This window comes from Electrona antarctica (assembly GCF_951216825.1).
Source record: "Electrona antarctica genome assembly, chromosome: 22".
In the NCBI taxonomy this organism is placed as follows: domain Eukaryota; kingdom Metazoa; phylum Chordata; class Actinopteri; order Myctophiformes; family Myctophidae; genus Electrona; species Electrona antarctica.
This window is the reverse complement of record NC_136805.1, coordinates 3,202,398-3,224,063: the sequence shown is the minus strand read 5'-3', so window position 1 is coordinate 3,224,063 and position 21,666 is coordinate 3,202,398. Positions and strand designations below refer to the sequence as shown.

The 21,666-nt window shown below is 47.0% G+C and overlaps 1 protein-coding gene across 1 annotated transcript; it reads right to left on the bottom strand.

The window, feature by feature from the left end:
* Window positions 1-3,989: 3,989 nt before the first annotated feature.
* On the bottom strand, window positions 3,990-13,787 carry LOC306914714 (growth/differentiation factor 10-like; the record flags this gene model as incomplete). The annotated part of the gene is made up of 4 exons (XM_079491890.1): window positions 3,990-4,181; window positions 8,266-8,940; window positions 9,604-10,037; window positions 13,403-13,787. The coding sequence occupies 4 exons, from the start codon at window positions 13,785-13,787 to the stop codon at window positions 3,990-3,992; spliced, it is 1,686 nt and encodes a 561-aa protein (XP_079348016.1).
* Between the last annotated feature and the right edge of the window lie 7,879 nt (window positions 13,788-21,666).

Genomic DNA, 21,666 nt, shown 5'->3' with positions numbered 1-21,666 from the left:
CCCCGCCCCGCCCCCTCCCGACCCCCAATATAAATTGACTGCTACAATAACCTTAAACCATTTTGGGCGGGAACCCCTTTTGATGTTTTAAGCATTGTTATAATTTATTTTTTTTTCAAAAAAAAAAAAAAGTTTTTTCAAATTTTATTTTCACGATTTTTCAAAAATAGCAGATCTACAAGCTCATAGCGCGCCACCGAGTGGCGCGCTATGAACTTGTAGGTCTGCTATTTTTGAAAAATCGTGAAAATAAAATTTGAAAAAACTTTTTTTTTTTTTTGAAAATATTTTGGGGACCCCCCAAAATAATTTGGCGACCCCCCGAGGGGTCGCGACCCACGGGTTGAGAACCCCTGCTGTAGATGACTTTGTGTGTACAGTATATGATCAGTCAGTGGCGTGCAGATAGACACTAGGGGGTTTCCCCTCTGGACAAATGTGCCCTTTTGGACCATACTGTACACTGTATACAGTATGTGGACCATGGTGACATTGATCAATTCTTGATAAAAATAATTGATCAGTATATGGAATTGGTCCATATGGACCAGATACTGAAGTTCTTCATACTTGCCCTGATGAAGACTCTGTTTGAGTCGAAACATTTAGGCTTATTTTAACTTGTCTAAATAGAGTACATTTATTTGTATCCACCCTCTCCACATTTTTAAACCTTTTGAGTGCTTGGATCGCTGCCCTGTCTTTAGTATTCCAGTCCAACTGATCTTTGAAGCACCAGAACCTACTTTACATTATTATCTTCATCGAGCACCTGGTTGATTTTCTTTTTGTCGCTTTAGATAAATGGACTGATGGATATTCACAGTCCATACATTAACAGTGCTGCATCCATGCCATCGATACAACATTCCTTCGCGATAACTGTAAAAAAAAATATATATATTCTTCGGATGTAATGTGTCAACAACTCAGTTTATTACAATACCTCATAAACAATATTATATATTCATGATTTTGTTAAAGCACAAAAATGACGCTCATGAAAACGATAAAGAATCTACATGATGTTATAAATACAGCTCGGCACTCTTTAGTCGTATAGGCAAAACTAAATATTGCTGGTATAGAAATACATATTCAAACTAAAATGGAATCCCTTTTGTTTTCGTGTATACTGTAAAATCTGATTTCATGAATGTACATTCAAGAAAACTGTAAACTACATCCTGTCTATCCTGTCTATACCCTATATTTACCAGAGGGTAAATATAGGGGTGTAACGATATAGCAAATGTATTGAAATATAGTTTTTAATTTAAAAAAGAAATCAAAGTATATCGATATGTAAACAGCAAATATCGTATCGTATCGTTTGACTTTGTATTGTGTCGGAAATAATCGGTATCGAATCGTTTTGCAATGTAAATAATCAATTTAATCAATACTAAGTACTTGTAGTTGTGCATTGTATTTAGCCATTTTAAGAAGAGAAAATAAAAAAGCTGTGTTTACTAATTTATATCCATATCTTTCCCTTAAAAAAACCTGTACTATCCACAAGTTTCACACATATTTAATGTATTTGCTAAGTAGTTACTGTATCGACTTAAAATCATTGAATCGTATCGTATCGCCATAATGAACCAATATTGTCCATGTATCGTATCGTCAACCATGTATCGTGATCCGTATCGAGTCGCGGTTAATAGCGGTATGTATCGTTACACCCCTGAAAACACTGAGTAAACACTGTAAGTCTTAGCCCTATAAGTGTCTAATGTATACTTGAACTGAGTCAAGTCAGTCAACAGACCTGTCACTGGACAACATAATAATGTTCCAAAGAGAACAGCAGGGGGCAGCAATGCACTACTCTCTCTCTCTCTCTCGGCAACCAGGCTTCTAAAGAAGCCACATTTGATGCATTTATCCTGTTATTATCACCTTGCATCGGCTCTGCCGTCAATTATTTCTTTCGATGCTCATTGTGGACGATATATTGTAAAACAACACAAAACTCTTAATTTCTCTCAAGCCAACTACTTACCTTTTACATTTCAGTTCAACTTACTTTAAACGATAGTGTGAGAGCAGCACTGATTCAGGAATCATGGGCGTGTGTATGTTCATTAATTTTACATTCTCCTCTCAGTAGATATCATACATTATCACAATAGTATATACAATATACAAACACGTGAATAAAATTGTAAAAAACGAAACAAGATTGCTAAATTCTATGTTGACCTCTCATGCATGTATAAAAGTTTCACCGTATGACATTCAGACATTGGATTCAGCTACACCGGTACACATGAGGTGAGATATGGTACCACATATTATTTACAAAGGCATAATTATTAAGTTGTGTTAGCAATACTATTTACAAGATTATATCTCGGTAGGGCCAACCCTTTTGAGTGGAGTCACTGTTTTGAGTCCAATGGGGCAGTATTATGCGTGTCTTAAGTACCAGGTCTTATGACTTAACTTAAGACCTGGAGGCGTGATCAATGCCATTTGGCTATTCTGAGTGGCCAAACAGCATTGACCACGCCTCCAGGTCTTAAGTTAAGTAATAAGACCTGGTACTTAAGACACGCATAATACTGCCCCATGAGTCTCTATGGTGAGCAGTTTGTGGCATAAAATCCAGTTACAGTATATCAACTTATGGAATGGTTGGAAAAGACGTCGAGGTATACCCCAAACGCAGAGGAGAAAAGACGTCGAGGTATACCCCAAACGCAGAGGAGAAAAGACGTCGAGGTATACCCCAAACGCAGAGGAGAAAAGACGTCGAGGTATACCCCAAACGCAGAGGAGAAAAGACGTCGAGGTATACCCCAAACGCAGAGGAGAAAAGACGTCGAGGTATACCCCAAAGTCCCAAACGCAGAGGAGAAAAGACGTCGAGGTATACCCCAAACGCAGAGGAGAAAAGACCCCAAACGCAGAGGAGAAAAGACGTCGAGGTATACCCCACACGCAGAGGAGCTTTGAGAGAGACCTCGAAGGGCTTCAGAATCCATCAGAGCTTAGCAGGGACGTGCACACATACTGTAGTCATCAAAGGGGGCTTCAGCCCCTGCCCTTTTACCCGTCTGTAAAACAACTGCCCTTTCCACTAGACCACAAATGCAGCATTTACTTGTGGTGAGAGAAATACAAATGCCACTCCCTTTCCATGCCGGAAGGCAGCATTCAGGAGAATTGCTTTTTTTCCCCAAAGTCTCCTGAACTTGCAGCATTTTGCGCTGAACAAATTTGTTTAGAAATCCATGTCGTTACACCTGCATCTCTCCACTAGCTAAAGCGTGCTGGGTTGCGCGCCGAAAATAGCCGATCTACAAGCTCTCAACGCGCCGCAGCGCGACGCGTTGAGAGCTTGTAGATCTGCTATTTTTGGTCCAAAAGTGCTCTCTTTTCAGCCCCTGCCTCTCTAACTCGCTGCACGTCCCTGCAGCTTAGTAGCAAGCGGTCCAGAATGGAGTTCTTTGATACTGTGGCCTAATAAATGGCCTCTTCAAAGGGCCGGTCCATTGCAACAGTCATCATCTCACTCGCAGCGCCTGGGCATTCTTCCATTGCATCCACTTGAACCCTATACACGTAGTTGACCGGCTATGGAGTCCCCCAGGGCGCCATACTAGGTCCGTTCCTTTTTTCTACCCCAAACAGTGAATCTGTTTGATGATAACAGCTCTAACAAGCTCTTGAGGAGCAGCTATTTGCGCCTGATGCGCCCAGAATAGGGATGCTGGGAGTCATCTTGTTTGGACCTCGAGAACCACGCACGCACGCACGCACACACACACACACACACACACACACACACCTGGAGCTGTCCTAGAATGAGTCCCCAACGAGAGGGTCTTGATTCAGTGTCCCACTTTTCTCTTTAAAAAAACAAAACAAAAACAAACGTCGGAGCTGCCGTAATAATGCATTTGACTCCTCCCCTCCCGTGCTGTCCAGTATAACGAGGCTCCACCCCCCTTCCTGATGATTCCTCGCCCTCTGGGGTCCTACCGACAGGCACAGGTGTCCACGGACATGCCCGGGTAAACCTTGAGGACCATGTTCCGCTCCGGGTCCAGGAAGAGCACGCTGAGAGGACTCATCTTGTCCGGGACGCAGCAGGGCTCCGGGACGCCGGGCACGATGCCCACCGCCCGCACGATGCTCTGGATGGTGGCGTGGTTGGAGGGACGCACCACCTGGTATTGGGAGAGACAGAGACAGAGAATCCTTAGGGTAGTGGTTCTCCAACTTTTTAATTAATGTCAAGGACCCCCATAAAGTCGCAGGGTCTTTATGGGGTCTTTATTATACTGAGACTACATGTTGTCTCAGTAAAACAGCCCTCCCCCTATCCACAAGGAGGAGCAGTGCACCAAAGCATTATGGGAATTGTAGTCCAGGAAGGAAGTGAGCCCAGTGTCTCTGATATCATCGACAATGATATCAGAGACACTGGGCTCACTGCTAAAATCTAAAATATCAAAAACCACATATTACACATACATAAAGACCCCCAGGAAAGTGTTCTAAATCTTCTAAACGTCATTAACATATATATGTTGTATAGGGTGAAGTGTCCCGTTAACCGGGAAAGCGCCTGTGTCCTATATTTTAGCTATAGCCTATATCTAGCTTTAACCACTTTAACCATTAGTTTATATACGTTGGGTATTGAAAAGTAGCAGCAAAATACATTTTGGGGATCTGTGACATGAAAAGGTTTGAGCACCACTGATATAGCAAGGAGCAACATAGGTTTTTCAGAAAACTGTTGCGCGCGTGTGTGTGTGTGTGTGTGTGTGTGTGTGTGTGTGTGTGTGTGTGTGTGTGTGTGTGTGTGTGTGTGTGTGTGTGTGTGTGTGTGTGTGTGTGTGTGTGTGTGTGTGTGTGTGTGTGTGTGTGTGTGTGTGTGTGTGTGTGTGTGTGTGTGTGTGTGTGTGTGTGTGTGTGTGTGTGTGTGTGTGTGTGTGGGAGGTCTCGGCTTTGGTCAGATGTAAGAATGGGGGGGGGGGAAAGGTAATAGGAACCACTGTTCTCCAGCAGCACTAGAGCAGGATAAAAGGTAATAGGAACCACTGTTCTCCAGCAGCACTAACAGCAGGATAAAAGGTAATAGGAACCACTGTTCTCCAGCAGCACTAACAGGATAAAAGGTAATAGGAACCACTGTTCTCCAGCAGCACTAGAGCAGGATAAAAGGTAATAGGAACCACTGTTCTCCAGCAGCACTAGAGCAGGATAAAAGGTAATAGGAACCACTGTTCTCCAGCAGCACTAGAGCAGGATAAAAGGTAATAGGAACCACTGTTCTCCAGGAGCACTAACAGCAGGATAAAAGGTAATAGGAACCACTGTTCTCCAGCAGCACTAGAGCAGGATAAAAGGTAATAGGAACCACTGTTCTCCAGCAGCACTAGATCAGGATAAAATGTAATAGGAACCACTGTTCTCCAGCAGCACTAGAGCAGGATAAAAGGTAATAGGAACCACTGTTCTCCAGCAGCACTAGAGCAGGATAAAAGGTAATAGGAACCACTGTTCTCCAGCAGCACTAGAGCAGGATAAAAGGTAATAGGAACCACTGTTCTCCAGCAGCACTAGAGCAGGATAAAAGGTAATAGGAACCACTGTTCTCCAGCAGCACTAGAGCAGGATAAAAGGTAATAGGAACCACTGTTCTCCAGCAGCACTAGGATAAAAGGTAATAGGAACCACTGTTCTCCAGCAACACTAGAGCAGGATAAAAGGTAATAGGAACCACTGTTCTCCAGCAGCACTAGAGCAGGATAAAAGGTAATAGGAACCACTGTTCTCCAGCAGCACTAGGATAAAAGGTAATAGGAACCACTGTTCTCCAGCAGCACTAGGATAAAAGGTAATAGGAACCACTGTTCTCCAGCAGCACTAGCAGCAGGATAAAAGGTAATAGGAACCACTGTTCTCCAGCAGCACTAGAGCAGGATAAAAGGTAATAGGAACCACTGTTCTCCAGCAACACTAACAGCAGGATAAAAGGTAATAGGAACCACTGTTCTCCAGCAGCACTAACAGCAGGATAAAAGGTACTAGGAACCACTGTTCTCCAGCAGCACTAACAGCAGGATAAAAGGTAATAGGAACCACTGTTCTCTAGCAGCACTAGAGCAGGATAAAATGTAATAGGAACCACTGTTCTCCAGCAGCACTAGAGCAGGATAAAAGGTAATAGGAACCACTGTTCTCCAGCAGCACTAGAGCAGGATAAAAGGTAATAGGAACCACTGTTCTCCAGCAACACTAACAGCAGGATAAAAGGTAATAGGAACCACTGTTCTCCAGCAACACTAACAGCAGGATAAAAGGTAATAGGAACCACTGTTCTCCAGCAGCACTAACAGCAGGATAAAAGGTACTAGGAACCACTGTTCTCCAGCAGCACTAACAGCAGGATAAAAGGTAATAGGAACCACTGTTCTCTAGCAGCACTAGAGCAGGATAAAATGTAATAGGAACCACTGTTCTCCAGCAGCACTAGAGCAGGATAAAAGGTAATAGGAACCACTGTTCTCCAGCAGCACTAGAGCAGGATAAAAGGTAATAGGAACCACTGTTCTCCAGCAACACTAACAGCAGGATAAAAGGTAATAGGAACCACTGTTCTCCAGCAGCACTAGAGCACGATAAAAGGTAATAGGAACCACTGTTCTCCAGCAGCACTAACAGGATAAAAGGTAATAGGAGCCACTGTTCTCCAGCAGCACTAACAGGATAAAAGGTAATAGGAACCACTGTTCTCCAGCAGCACTAGAGCACGATAAAAGTGTTGAGAAGGATGTGTGTTCTAGTAGAGTAATAATGTAAAGGCCATTCAGTCTGTCTGGACAGCGCAGTGGAAAGAGACAAGAAGAGAGCGAGAGAGAGAGGTTTACGACAGGGTCACAGTTGATGATGTCACTCACAACCGTGTGTGTGTGTGTGTGTGTGTGTGTGTGTGTGTGTGTGTGTGTGTGTGTGTGTGTGTGTGTGTGTGTGTGTGTGTGTGTGTGTGTGTGTGTGTGTGTGTGTGTGTGTGTGTGTGTGTGTGTGTGTGTGTGTGTGTGTGTGTGTGTGTGTGTGTGTGTGTGTGTGTGTGTGTGTGTGTGTGTGTGGGGGCAGCAAATGAGCTCCCAGGATGGCGTTACGCAACGGCTACGGCTGTGCAGCAACGTTTTCCCAGCGTTAACCCTGAGAGTGTAAGATTTGACTACATGTGTTTAGTGTTTAATGGAGATGGTATTCCATCCACTACTGAGACGTTAACTTAATGACACGTCGCTTGCGGAGTTAATTCAGTCAGATATACTCGAGGGGCTCATTCAGTGTTCCGCAAGATACCCACATGTCATTCGCTGACGTGGCAATCAGCTGACCAATCGGGAGGGGTATTTAAGCTCACCTAAGACAGGCTTCCTTCCTTTGCTCCCACCGCCACCCCAGCACCACCGGTAGGCTCTGCTATTCCTGTTCCCCATGGGGTGGTTGTTATTGTATATCTATCTCCCCGCTTTTAATGGTTAATGATGGCTGTGTAATTGTGCCGAGCAGGGAGAAAAACGTTGCAGAGCCGAACGCCAAGATAAAATATTATATGCACATTTGTATTCTCATTCTATAATACATATTTATTCAATCTATTTGCGAGTTATCTGACTGAAATATATGTTTTGTTAGTGCTGATTTACTGTATATATATTGTAGGGAAGGTCTCAGTCATTCAGTTTCAGCTTCCTCCTAGCTGATTGCTGCTCAGATGGTTGCGATGGATGAGCACTCGGGGAGCTGAGCAGTTACAGGTTTAAGTGTTTTTCTCGGGCACACACTTGGAGCTGGGAGGCAACCCCGGGGGACGTTATATTTCACAAACTACACATTCACATGTTCACATTCACATGTACACATTCACATGTACAAACTACACATTCACATGTACACATTCACATGTACAAACTACACATTCACATGTACACATTCACATGTACAAACTACACATTCACATGTACACATTCACATGTACAAACTACACATTCACATGTACAAACTACACATTCACATGTACACATTCACATGTACAAACTACACATTCACATGTACACATTCACATGTACAAACTACCCATTCACATGTACACATGTTTACTAGGGATGTCCCGACACACATTTTTCAAATAAGGGCCGATACCAATACTTTACCGATACAGTATCGGGACATCTCAATTTTTTACCTAAACAAAATGGATCAATGGGCTGACTTGTTGTTACTCACTTTGGGGATGGGGAACCCACAGGTCCCGGCGCAGTAGTATGCGTCGAACGCCTTGGGCGCCAGCACCCACTCGCTCCAGCCGATGTCGGCGAAGTCCACCCTGAGGTACCTCCTGGCGCAGACCCGCGGCTCGCTCCACTGTCTCCGCCGGGCCTTCTTCATGGTCCTCTCGTCGAAGCTCAGCACGCGCGGCGGCTTGCCCAGCCCTCCGCCGCCGTTCTCCTGGCCCGCCTTGCCCAGCCCGCCGCCGTTCTCCTGGCCCGCCTTGCTGCGGCCGTGCTTGACCGCCACCTTGGCCTTCATGGGCGGGAAGTAGGTGCTCTGCCACAGCTCGTGGTTCTTCAGGCTGCTGAAGTGGACCTCCGGGAGGTCGTTGGTCTGGATCTGGTCCGCCGCGGACAGAGGAGGGGGGCGGAGGAGGAGGTCTCTCCGCGCCCTGGAGGCCGAGGCCGAAGCGGGTGCGTTGGCGTTGGCCGCCAAGCGCACGCGCTCCTCCTCGTTCCCGACCGGAAAGGGCCCGTAGCGCTGCAGCGACGCCGCCACGCTGTTGGGCTCGTCGATGACGCGGTCGTCGGCGTAGACGAGGACGTACGGCAGGCTGGCCGAGGAAGAAGGCCGCTCCGTGTGGTGACCGCCATGATGGGCCTTATTCACCTGCTGCTGCTTCTGCTGCGGCTGCAGAGATTACAGGGTCGGACTGTTGATTTATTCCACTAAAACTAAGACGAAAAATGTTCGTCGACTACCTTTTTTTTTTCACTGACGAAAACTAAATGGAAACTAAGCTACGATGACAAAAACTAAGACTAAATATATTGACAATTTTGTCAATAAAAACTAGAAAAAAAACTAAAATGTTAGGATGACTAGTGGACAAGAGATCCAGTAAGTGTAAAATCTGTCATTACGACAGCATCAAGGCCCAACTAAATACATTTTAGTCGACTAAATGACTAAAACTAAATTTTTGTAGAAGAGGCAAACTAATATTGTTTATGCCATAACTCTCAAAGTCTCGCATTTCACAGCTATTTATTTTTAACCCCCCCCCCCCCCCCCCCCCCCCCACACACATTTGTGTTTGGCTTTTAGGCTCTGTAAACAAGAAGTGTAGACTAGGGCTGCTATGACGAATGACATGAAAAGACATGACTGGCAACGACTAATCAAATTAATAATGTACTATGGGCATATATTTATTTAATAATTGTACACACAAAAAATAACAAATAAACAGCTCATTGCCAACTTCAACCACGTCAGTGAGTTTTTGTAGGTCAGCTACTCTCGCCAATGTTTCCCCAGATGAACGGATCACGTATTATAACTGACAGCGACAACCAGCCATACCTGCTGCGATCTCGCCAAAGATCCAAAGTCAAACTCGGCGGCGAACATCGGCTCCTCTGCGTCCCTCGCCCGCCGCACCAGGGCGGTGACGTCGATGACCTGCCACGAGCCTCTCTTCGGCGGCGACAGCGTCACGTTGAGGCCCAGCGGCGGCTCGGCGAAGGCGCCGCTCGGGGACGCTCCTCCTCCTCCTCCTCCTCGGAGCAGCAGCTGCGGTGGGCGCGAGGCAGGAGGCTCGTCGTGCTCGCCGCTGCAGGACGGGTTGTGAGCGCGCCGGCAGGGCCACAGGCGCGGGGGATGGGGGTGGTGCTGGTGGGGGCGGGGTCTCTTGTACAGGAAGTGGAAGGAGGCGGACAGGATGTGCTCCGACTCCTGGATGGAGGACAGGTTGAACCGGAAGCGTTCTCTGCCCTCCGAGGTTCCTGGAGACGGAGGAAACACAGTGAATGATGCGCTCGACACAAAGTGATAGGATAGAGAGAGAAAGGATCTGTAATAACACAAGACTTTTTTAGGTTTTTCTGAAAAACCTATGTTTCTATATGTCAGTGGTGCTCAACCTTTTTCATGTCAAGGACCCCCTGAATTATTTGTATTTGGCTGCGGACCCACATCTGAAAATATGTTGTTCCAGGGACCCCCCAGAACCAGCAAAGATTTGAGTTAAAAATGTTCGCTCTGAAAGAATATTCTAAAGTGTCATTCTCAAACATTTTCATGTCAAGGACCCCCAAATGTACTGTATATGCAATTGACCACGGACCTGCATCAGAAAAAAAGATTTTGTGGAAGGAAAAGAGAAGACTTGTGTTGTCGTGTTTTTAAATGATTCAAAAATATAGTCATATAGTCACCATATAAAATTGTGTTTAAGTGGATTCAACTGATTGTGTTGTTATACTGTGGGGACCCCCTCAAGGTCCTTGGACACCAAGTGGTTAAGTCTCCAATCAGTGAAAGTTTGTGTTGACCTAGGACCGATTCCCGCTAGAACCTCCACGTCTTACTGCCGGCCTCCCCCTGTGATGTCTGATGTCTCCCCCTCTCAGCTTTCCAAACTGTCTCCTCAAAAAGGAAATAATACAAAGGGGAGCCAACTGTCCACTCGCCTTTAAATCAAAACTCTCAAAGTCTCGCATTTCATAGCTATTTATTTTGAAAACCGTTTCCTCCCAAACACATTTTGACTGACACAAAAAAACATAGCGTTTCAGCAGCAGCAGCACAGCCCAGGGGTGGACTGGCCACAGGGCGTACTGTACCAGGCCAGGGGTGGACTGGCCACAGGGCGTACTGTACCAGGCATATTGCTTTGAAAATGTTGTATTATGCTGTACTGTATCTCAACGGCACTGCAAATGATGGAAACCTCAATGTCTGGGCCGACCCTCTGGTGGGCCGACCCTCTGGTGGGCCGACCCTCTGGTGGGCCGACCTCTGGTGGGCCGACCCTCTGGTGGGCCGACCCTCTGGTGGGCCGACCTCTGGTGGGCCGACCCTCTGGTGGGCCGACCCTCTGGTGGGCCGACCTCTGGTGGGCCGACCCTCTGGTGGGCCGACCTCTGGTGGGCCGACCCTCTGGTGGGCCGACCCTCTGGTGGGTCGACCTCTGGTGGGCCGACCCTCTGGTGGGCCGACCTCTGGTGGGCCGACAATCTGGTGGGCCGACCTCTGGTGGGCCGGTCTGGGCCAAATGTTAAACTGGTTGCCTGTTGGTTGTGTATATCATTTTGTGTATACCTTTATGTTGTACTGTAAATATGGTGGTGTGTTAAGGGCTTGTATTTCAACTATTTGTAATAAGGCTCGACCCGAAAAGTCACTAGAGTATCTGCGTGCTGGTTGTGGTGAGCCAGTCTGGGCCAAATTCCGTGAAAATGTCCGCCGGGCCGAATTTTTGTCTCATGCAGTCCAGCCCTGAGCACTGCAGCTCAGTCCGTGAAGACCCCTACTACCCCCTCCGTCCCCCCCGTCCACCCCCACCCCACCCCAGCCATCCTCTCTTGACTCCAGACCACTTCTCGCTGGAGTTCAAACCTCTCGTCTCGCAGACTTCCACACCGGCACCGCACGCCACACACACACACACACACACACACACACACACACACACAGCCCGCTCTAGTGTCTGAAAGACAAACAGTGAGCCGGAGCCGAGCCGGCGTCCACCACTGTAGCGCTGTGTGTGTGTGTGTGGGACCGACCGGCTGGCTGCTGCTGCCATATGGAAGTGCTTAACCCATCTTGGGCGGAAACCCCTTTTCGTGTTTTAAACATTATGTTATAATTTAGCTATTGAAAAATAGCAGATCTACAAGCTCATAGTGTGCCACTCGAGCTTGTAGATCTGCTATTTTTGAAAAATCGTGAAAATGTGCCTGAAATCTTTGAATATATGTTCTTTCAGAGAGCAGAGTTTTTAACTCAAATCTTTGCAAATCTTTGAAAATATGTTGTTCCAGGGTCCCTGGAACAACATATTTTCAGATGGGGGTCACAGCGGCCAATGTCATATGTATTTGGGGGTCCTTGACATGAATATGTTTGAGAACAACTGACATTTATTTTTATTTCGACGTCAGGTCTAACTGGGTTAAAGGAGAGGGTTCCTCCGAGGCGTTCCCGTGTGTCTGGGCGTGATAATAGCCTCTTGTCTAACACCTAGACTGCTGCTGCTACTGGGGAATTAGTGCTACTCGGAAACTGCGCCCCTCCGGGGTCCACTAAATCACACACTGACTGGGGTGTAGAGGAGAGGAGGAGGAGGAGGAGGGGGGAAGATATTTTATCTCATACACACACCGGTGTAGTATGAGCGAGAGAAAGAGAGAGAGACAGAGCGAGCTATTATAGAGGACTGCTTTATGATGAACTAAACACCTGCATGCGTGTGTGTGCGTGTGTGTGTGTGTGTGTGTGTGTGTGTGTGTGTGTGTGTGTGTGTGTGTGTGTGTGTGTGTGTGTGTGTGTGTGTGTGTGTGTGTGTGTGTGTGTGTGTGTGTGTGTGTGTGTGCGTGCGTGCGTGCGTGCGTGCGTGCGTGCGTGCGTGCGTGCGTGCGTGTGCGTGCGTGCGTGAATGCGTGTGTGTTCATATTTTTTTCCCCAGTGATGAAATACTTAAGATAACAGCTTGATTAATAATGGAACCCTGAGGTTTTCTTGTTTTCAATCTTGTGTATCCAGAAAGTCTTGAGTGGAAAAGCAGGATGCCAAAAATGTGTCATTTAATTTGTGCATTAATTAAGATAGATGGACATCTCTAGGCTATATCACTGACATAGAATAGACTATTAATTTGAATGTTTTGCGGTAATACCGTGGTTCTCAAAGTCCGGGACCCCAAAGGGTCCTTGAGGGGGTTCCAGGGGGTCCCCAGCAAAATTATAGATAGTTTATAGACCTTTAAATGGACACTTAGAGATATGTATACTACTGTAACTATGTTGATTGTTTGAAGTATTTATTAACAGTTTGCAGAATTACAGTACATTTCAAGCACATGCAGCTCAATACAAAAAGTGAGAGTGGACGACCCAATAAAGCACTATAGCCTACACTTCTCAGACAGTTTACAACCAAATGGACCCGTACAGGACAATTTGATTCCATGTGTACAGCACCTATAGCTCTGGTCGAGCTGTAGTGTAGCAGCCACACCGTCGGGGTTATTATGGGGGGTCTGTGGAATAATGCGTAAAAACCGGAGGGTCCTTGACATTAAAATATATATATTTTTTGGACAACCACTACATGGTGGTCGAATGGACTTGAAACCCAAAGCACTCACCATGGGGGGCAGCTTTGAAACTCCGCACCGTGTTCCCGTCCTTCTGGCTGATGTGCGGCTCCTTGCTGTACCTCTCGTACACTTTGAACATGTTGATGGAGAGCATGTCCCGGTGGTGGTGTGCGCTCTGGCGCGCGCTGAGGAGGCGACGCTCCGGGGAGGAGGAGGAGACCCCGGCCGGACCCCCATGCGGCGGTGGCACGTCGCTGGAGACCCCCGGCGGACCCCCCTGCCCCGGCGGCCCCGGCGGCGGTGGCACATCGCTGAGGACATCGCTGCTGGCCCCCCGGGCGCGCAACAACGTTACCACCGTCTCGGACACGACCTCTTCTGTTTTCACTATCTTACCACCATGACCTCCACGGCACGACTCCAGAATCGCCATCACGTGCAAAAGATGCAAAAGTTTGCTCGCCATAATTATTATCCTCTCGATCTTTCGTGGAAATTAGTCCATCAAAAAGTGAGTTGTGTGCAGTGTGGGGGACCGGGGGTTGTAGAAGAAAACAGTCGCAAGTTATTTCTTTAGAGGATGGAGAAATCAAGACGGATGAAATGAAAACGGATTGGTGTTTTGTTTTTCCTCTGGTCCTCCTCGGTATTAATTCGTTTGGTCGCTTAATCTTTTACGCACGGGACGTCAGGACAGCGAACGACGGGACGCCCACACACACACAGAATAGATCCAGAAGGTAATCCTCCGTGTGACGGACACGGGACACACGCACGGTTTAGCGACTCACTCCAGGCAGTAAGCTGTTTCTACACACACACACACACTGACACTGTACACACAGTGTGGGAGGAGTGGAGCTGGGATGCTGTCTGCCTGCCTGACGGGACGGATAGGGACGCCTCGCCTCGGAGCCTCAGCCAACGAGAGAGAGAGAGAGAGCTGTGCTGCTGCGGTCACTTCTCTCTCCAACCGACCGTAGAGCCTGCAGAGCTGGATCTGATGGAGCTGACAGGAGATCTACAGACCCCCCCAAACCCAAAGACCACCACCACGCCCCCACGGAATGACTTTACAAAGGGGCTCTCTTTTAATTATAGCTGCTTGACAGACAAGACAGACAGTTCCTAATCTATGCTGATTATAATTAGAGACCGCACGCAACACTTCCATACCAATTATTGCTCAAATTTAAAAACCCTTTTACTAAAACGATGTGAGAATTTAAATTTGGCAGTGGTCAGAACAAAATACAATAATGAAACGTAGACCTATAGGCTACTTAATTCTTATGCACCCCTAGAAACATGTTGCATATAGGCCTACAATATTAGTTCTGATATAAACCTCGTGTCAAGTTCTTGATCACATGATCAATTTGGCCTGGTCTTGGGCCCATGCAGTGGGGAAATTTGATTTTACAAAAAAATCGAATTGTTTATACCATTCAACAATATTCATACATTAGGCCTATATAAAGCAGTGGTTTTCAACCAGTGGTCCTTGAGGGGGTTCCAACTTCCAGGTGGTGTTATACCCTGCAGATAAATGGAGAGTTGGTAACTGGACCCTAATAGAACTCTGGAGAGCGTAACATGAAACCAAATGGACCGTAAGGGTCCATTTGGTTTCATTTAATTGACGCTCTCAAGAGTTAAATTATTGTTAAAAATCTACACAATGTGTGTCTACACAATTAGAATGTAGAATAATTGTTATTTTGATCAAGGTTTGCCTGTTATCTCCTATCGTACCAACATCAATAGCATGGTGATGGTGGATAGCAAAATATTCAAAGATTTGCCTTGTGGTGTTTGGTTTTGATTTACTGTTAACTGTTGTTGTTGTTTTTGTTGTGTCTTATTTTGTAGTATTGTTCTGTGTCTTCCTTCCTCCTCTTGTTGGTGTTTCCTGTTCTGTCTTACCTATACCTGATTATTGTATCCTAGAAGTCACCTGTGTTCCGTTTGCCTGTTAGCCTATCCTGTGGCTGATTGTATATTGAGTTCACCTGTGTCCTGTTACCCCTGTCTATTTAAGCCCTTTGTTTGCTGTGTGTTCTTGTTGGTACCTATCTGAGTGAGTTTTTGTGTCTGAAACGTCTTGCCTGTGTTTTACCTTTTTGGAATAACCTTGATTTATAGTAAAATAAACACCTTGAAGATAATCTGCTCTGCATCTGGTCGCCTGCTTTTGGGTCCTGCTCCGTAACTCATTCCAGACACGTACGTACAGACAGACTTAACTATAATACAAACCTTTGTGTAAGTCATTTGTGTACAATCCTATTCATCATGGGCTCAACTTGCCCTGCAGGCCAAACCCATCAGTCCCAGTTGCTCATCTGACCCTATAGCCAGTACTACCCAGTAGCCACAATCTGAACAAATGTATGGTCACAGCAGGACAGATCAAATATCACATAGATCACTTATGCAAGTTGTATGGCGTAACACTAATGTTTGATATGGGACTGGGAGGCAGACTTTGGTTCCACATAGCATTGGTCCGACCGGATTAAGGTTGGTGAGGGATGCGCTGCTCCGTGCTTGCGGTTATGGTTAGGTTAGGGTTTGATGTAGGTTGTCGTTTGATATAAGGCCCTTAGCAGCCTTGCAAGTATCTGTTCCCCCTCAGACATAGTCATTTTAAGGAGCTTAAATAAATCTGGTATACTGTATGTATGACGTAGCGTCGTAGCCTATACTTCTGCATGATCCATCATATGGCTGCTATTTTAAGATACACTGATAATAGGTTGAAACATGGCTTAACTCATCTACCAGTGGCTTGACTTTCCTTAAAGACGTGACAAAATACCATACAGTAATAAGAAGTGAGTCAGAATGATGGCATCATGAACCCGGGTTTAACCCCCAGCTGATAGTGATGTAGAGATTGTATATAGGGTGGAGCCGGAGAGGAGAGGAGAGGAGAGGAGAGGAGGCGCCCACCAGCCTTAGGTTGGAGCCGGAGAGGAGAGGAGAGGAGAGGAGGCGCCCACCAGCCTTAGGGTGGAGCCTGGGAGGAGAGGAGAGGAGAGGAGGCGCCCACCAGCCTTAGGGTGGAGCCTGGGAGAGGAGAGGAGAGGAGAGGAGAGGAGGCGCCCACCAGCCTTAGGGTGGAGCCTGGGAGAGGAGAGGAGAGGAGAGGAGAGGAGGCGCCCACCAGCCTTAGGGTGGAGCCTGGGAGGAGAGGAGAGGAGAGGAGAGGAGAGGAGGCGCCCACCAGCCTTAGGGTGGAGCCTGGGAGGAGAGGAGAGGAGAGGAGAGGAGAGGAGGCGCCCACCAGCCTTAGGGTGGAGCCTGGGAGGAGAGGAGAGGAGGCGTCCACCAGCTTTAGGGTGGAGAGGAGAGGAGAGGAGAGGAGAGGAGGCGCCCACCAGCCTTAGGGTGGAGAGGAGAGGAGAGGAGAGGAGAGGAGAGGAGGCGCCCACCAGCCTTAAGGGTGGAAAGGAGAGGAGAGGAGAGGAGAGGAGAGGAGGCGCCCACCAGCCTTAGGGTGGAGAGGAGAGGAGAGGAGAGGAGAGGAGAGGAGAGGAGAGGAGAGGAGGCGCCCACCAGCCTTAGGGTGGAGAGGAGAGGAGAGGAGAGGAGAGGAGAGGAGGCGCCCACCAGCCTTAGGGTGGAGAGGAGAGGAGAGGAGGCGCCCACCAGCCTTAGGGTGGAGCCGGGAGGAGAGGAGAGGAGAGGAGAGGAGAGGAGAGGAGAGGAGAGGAGAGGAGAGGAGAGGAGAGGAGAGGAGAGGAGGCGCCCACCAGCCTTAGGGTGGAGCTGGAGAGGAGAGGAGAGGAGAGGAGAGGAGAGGAGGCGCCCACCAGCCTTAGGGTGGAGCTGGAGAGGAGAGGAGAGGAGAGGAGGCGCCCACCAGCCTTAGGGTGGAGCCGGGAGGAGAGGAGAGGAGAGGAGAGGAGAGGAGAGGAGAGGAGGCGCCCACCAGCCTTAGGGTGGAGCCGGGGAGGGGAGGAGAGGAGGCGCCCCACCAGCCTTCAGCAGATAAAGAAGAATGGTCTGGGTTTCTTTTTGCTGGCTCCTATCCTGTTTGTCCTTCCTAATCTGTGTAAACAGTGGAATTAAATCTATTTTAAGTAGCCCGCAGGCTCCATTTCCTCTGTGTGTGTCTGCTGTGTAAGTCTAAGCACTCAGTCAGAAGAACCTGTGTATTTAGTTCACTGACTGGTGTCCCCCAAGGGGTCTGTGCTCGCCTAAGCCCCTTCCTTCTTTTCCTATACCACATGTCTTTACGGATACCGTCGCCAATTCTTCATCAATGTCTTCATCGTTATGCTAACATGCTGTCTTCATCAGTGCAGGATGTCAAACCCACAGATGTTATAGTTCATTTCCAATTCCAAAGTGATCAAATTATTTTGTGCAATGAAATGGTCAGCTATAGATGATAAAAAGGTGAGTATCTGAATACCAATGATAAGTAGGCCTACCATTTCAGGATATTGTTTACTAATGAATTACATAGTTTCGGTACTTTGGTGTTTAAACTCTTAGCATTCCTACTTAATCTAGTGTAAACTCTAAACAACTATCCTCTCTCTCTCTCTCGCTCTCTCTCTCTCTCTCTCAATTCAATGCAATTTAAATGAATTTGAAGTAAAACTAAAATGCACTAAACTGCGACGACTTGGAAAACTGGCGAGTTCTCCGGACACCGTCTTTACTGATCTACAAGCTCACAATGCTTTCACTGCTGGTGGTTCTCACGCGCATCATATTGTATTTTATGTGAAAAGGTAATGGGTAATAATAGCAGTTCGTAGATACTGTAGCAATATTGTGTGGTAAGCTTGCTATCTTTGCTTTTAAATTCAAATGTTTGACAACAAAGTCTTATGCACACCTGTATGCTCTGAGGCGGGTGCGTAGGCAGGGCTCACTGTATTCACCTGTATGCTCTGAGGCGGGTGCGTAGGCAGGGCTCAATGTATTCACCTGTATGCTCTGAGGTGGGTGCGTAGGCAGGGCTCAATGTATTCACCTGTATGCTCTGAGGCGGGTGCGTAGGCAGGGCTCAATGTATTCACCTGTATGCTCTGAGGCGGGTGCGTAGGCAGGGCTCAATGTATTCACCTGTATGCTCTGAGGCGGGTGCGTAGGCAGGGCTCAATGTATTCACCTGTATGCTCTGAGGTGGTGCGTAGGCAGGGCTCAATGTATTCACCTGTATGCTCTGAGGCGGGTGCCTAGGCAGGGCTCAATGTATTCACCTGTATGCTCTGAGGCGGGTGCGTAGGCAGGGCTCAATGTATTCACCTGTATGCTCTGAGGTGGGTGCGTAGGCAGGGCTCAATGTATTCACCTGTATGCTCTGAGGCGGGTGCGTAGGCAGGGCTCAATGTATTCACCTGTATGCTCTGAGGTGGGTGCGTAGGCAGGGCTCAATGTATTCACCTGTATGCTCTTAGGTGGGTGCGTAGGCAGGGCTCAATGTATTCACCTGTATGCTCTTAGGCGGGTGCGTAGGCAGGGCTCAATGTATTCACCTGTATGCTCTTAGGTGGGTGCGTAGGCAGGGCTCAATGTATTCAGTAAAAATGCACATAAAGTGCACAAAGACCTGCACACCGTCTGCACTTGCAATACGAACTTTATTGGCAACGTTTCGGTCAAAGACCTTCTTCTGGCATCTCAAAGATGCCTGAAGAAGGTCCTTGACCGAAACGTTGCCAATACAATTCAAATGTTTGACATTCAACAATCAACACGCTCGTGGACACACATTAGAATATATCGGTCCACGTATGAACAGTCATAACATGACATGGAAAGACTGCTTTCATGTATTATGCTCCACACAAATGGAACAATTAAACTTCAAGGACTCTCTGAAACTGGCATGTTTTTTTATTGGTCTCCATATGACATATTGCGGGTGCTTCTTGACGACATACAGTACATTACATTACATAGTGACGGCAGCTGTTTCATGTAACCCTATATTTAGATGCATAGATCTGTACTTTGTTTTTAATGTGGTTTTTTAAATGTTTGTTGCACATGTGTTTAATTATAATGTATTGCATTTTATAACTTTGTTTTACATGCTGTGATCAAGGCGTCCTTGAAAAAAAGAGCTTCCATGCTCTCAAATAACAAAAAAAGGTCAAAGAATAAGAACAAATTAAGAATGCGTCGTGTTGCGACACATTGTGAGCTTGAAGATCAGCTATTTTCACAGAATGTTCTCCTCGTGCATATTAGGTACAATAGGGTTCATGTAATCTCTGTAATGGTGCAAATTGTACATGCGTACTATTATTATAGGCTATAAAGTGATATACGCCTGACTTAAAGGACCACTTCACCACTTTTCAACCTATCTTCATATAATAGGTCCTCACTAATAATCATGATAAAATGGTGCAATTTCTTTCTACTTGGTCTGTGTCTCATAGGAGGGCTGTGGGCTGTTCAGAAACCGTCTTCCAGTGACATCATCGATGGGGAATACAAGCTAATAGAAACTGCAGGCTTTCTAGTCCTGAAAAGTTGCAATGTGAAAATGGAAGCCATCGTTCTCACGATAATGAAAATCTAAATATTTTTGTAAACAAATATTGTTTAAAAAAAAATCTGCCTAATAATGATGTCACTGGAAGACGGTTTCTAAACTGCCCACATGCGTCCTGTGAGACACAGCCTGAGTAGAAAAAAATCGTGCCATTTTATCATGATTATTAGTGAGGACCTATTATATAAAGATAGGTTGAAAAGTGGTGAAGTGGTCCTTTAATATCTATATTTAGATTTGGGAATCTAATAATGCTGAACTTTGACTTGAGCCCATGATGAGAACATCAAGCTTGATGTTCCTCCTCCTTGCTATTAATTAGCGAGGGAACATGAACCTACACACAAACACGAGCATGACATGATGATATCCATTAGCCTTGATAGCAGGAGACACCCTGCAGTGCACGGCTTCCCCCAGTGGTCTGTATGGAGGAGGTGGTGACAGGTTTGAGGGTGGGGGGGGTGCAGGGGGGCCCCCAGACACCACAGGGGCCCCCCTGACACCACGGGGGGCCCGGCAGAGATAAAGCACTCTGCTGGGACACTAACAGGTCCTCTCTCACTATTTAAGCTGACATAATAAGTGATGATGCAACAACAACTCTTTTGCAACCAGATCTCATTTTAATGATGTTTGGGAGACAAGAAACACTTTCCTGGGGTTTTTATGTGTGTAATATATGTGTTTTTAGTATTTTTGTGTGTGTGTTTTTTTTTGCTATATTATCACCTCAGAGAGAGTGGGAACTGTGGTATTTAGGGCTCCATCTTGCACCACCCTTATCCCTAAACTTATTTGCCATTTTTTTACTATTTTGAAAAACATTTTAAAATAGTTCAACTAAGCCGATCTACATTGAGACATTGTGAGCTTGTAGATCGGCTATTTGAACTATTTTAAATAGTAAAAAATGGCAAATGGGGGTCAAATGGGGGTCAAATGGGGGTCCCCGGACCCCACTTTGGGAACCACTGATATAGAGGATTATGCTGCGTCCGGGCAGGCAGGCAGATGCAAAGATTCACAGTATATTTGTCGCTTTGAATCCCGTGTTGCTCAACCGCTTCGCTGTGTCGTCGGAGCTACAGTATACAGTTGTAGTTTGTAGTTGAACTCATGCAGCTCAACTTTATCCTTCCGCATCTGCATTCAAACGTGGGATCTGCCTCGTAAGCTTCACGTCGGTCGGTGGCTGCATGGCCTCCATTGACCATGAACGGTAGACTGTATCTTTGCATCTGAACCCGTCTGAACGCATGCAGCATGAGGCCTAATGGAAGCAGCAGACGCTGCAGGCCCTCGCTCTCGTTATAGGACCCGTTTAAGACTTTTCATCTCGTATGACATCACCGTGGATGAATCACACAGTCTCTCTCCCGCTCAGCGAGAGAGGGGGGGGGGGGGGGGGGCTGGGGGGGTGAGAGAGATGGAAGAGCGTATCCCTAAAACACTCTGTCATTCACAGAGTATTTGCCTGCGCTGCTCATCAGACGAGAGGAGAGTGAGAGAGGCCGCCATGTTGCCTTTGGCCCGAGACCCGCCGGTCGTCTTGCCTCCTTCATCTTCTCCCCTCCTCCTCTTCCTCCTCTCCTCTTCTCCTCCTCCTCCTCCTCCTCTTCCTCCTCCTTCATCCTCTCCTCCTCCTCTTCCTCCTCTCCTCTTCTCCTCCTCTCTTCCTCCTCCTCCTCCTCTTCCTCCTCCTCCTCTTCCTCTTCCTCTTCTCTTCCTCTCCTCCTCTTCCTCTTCTCTTCCTCTCCTCCTCTTCCTCCTCCTCCCCCCCTCC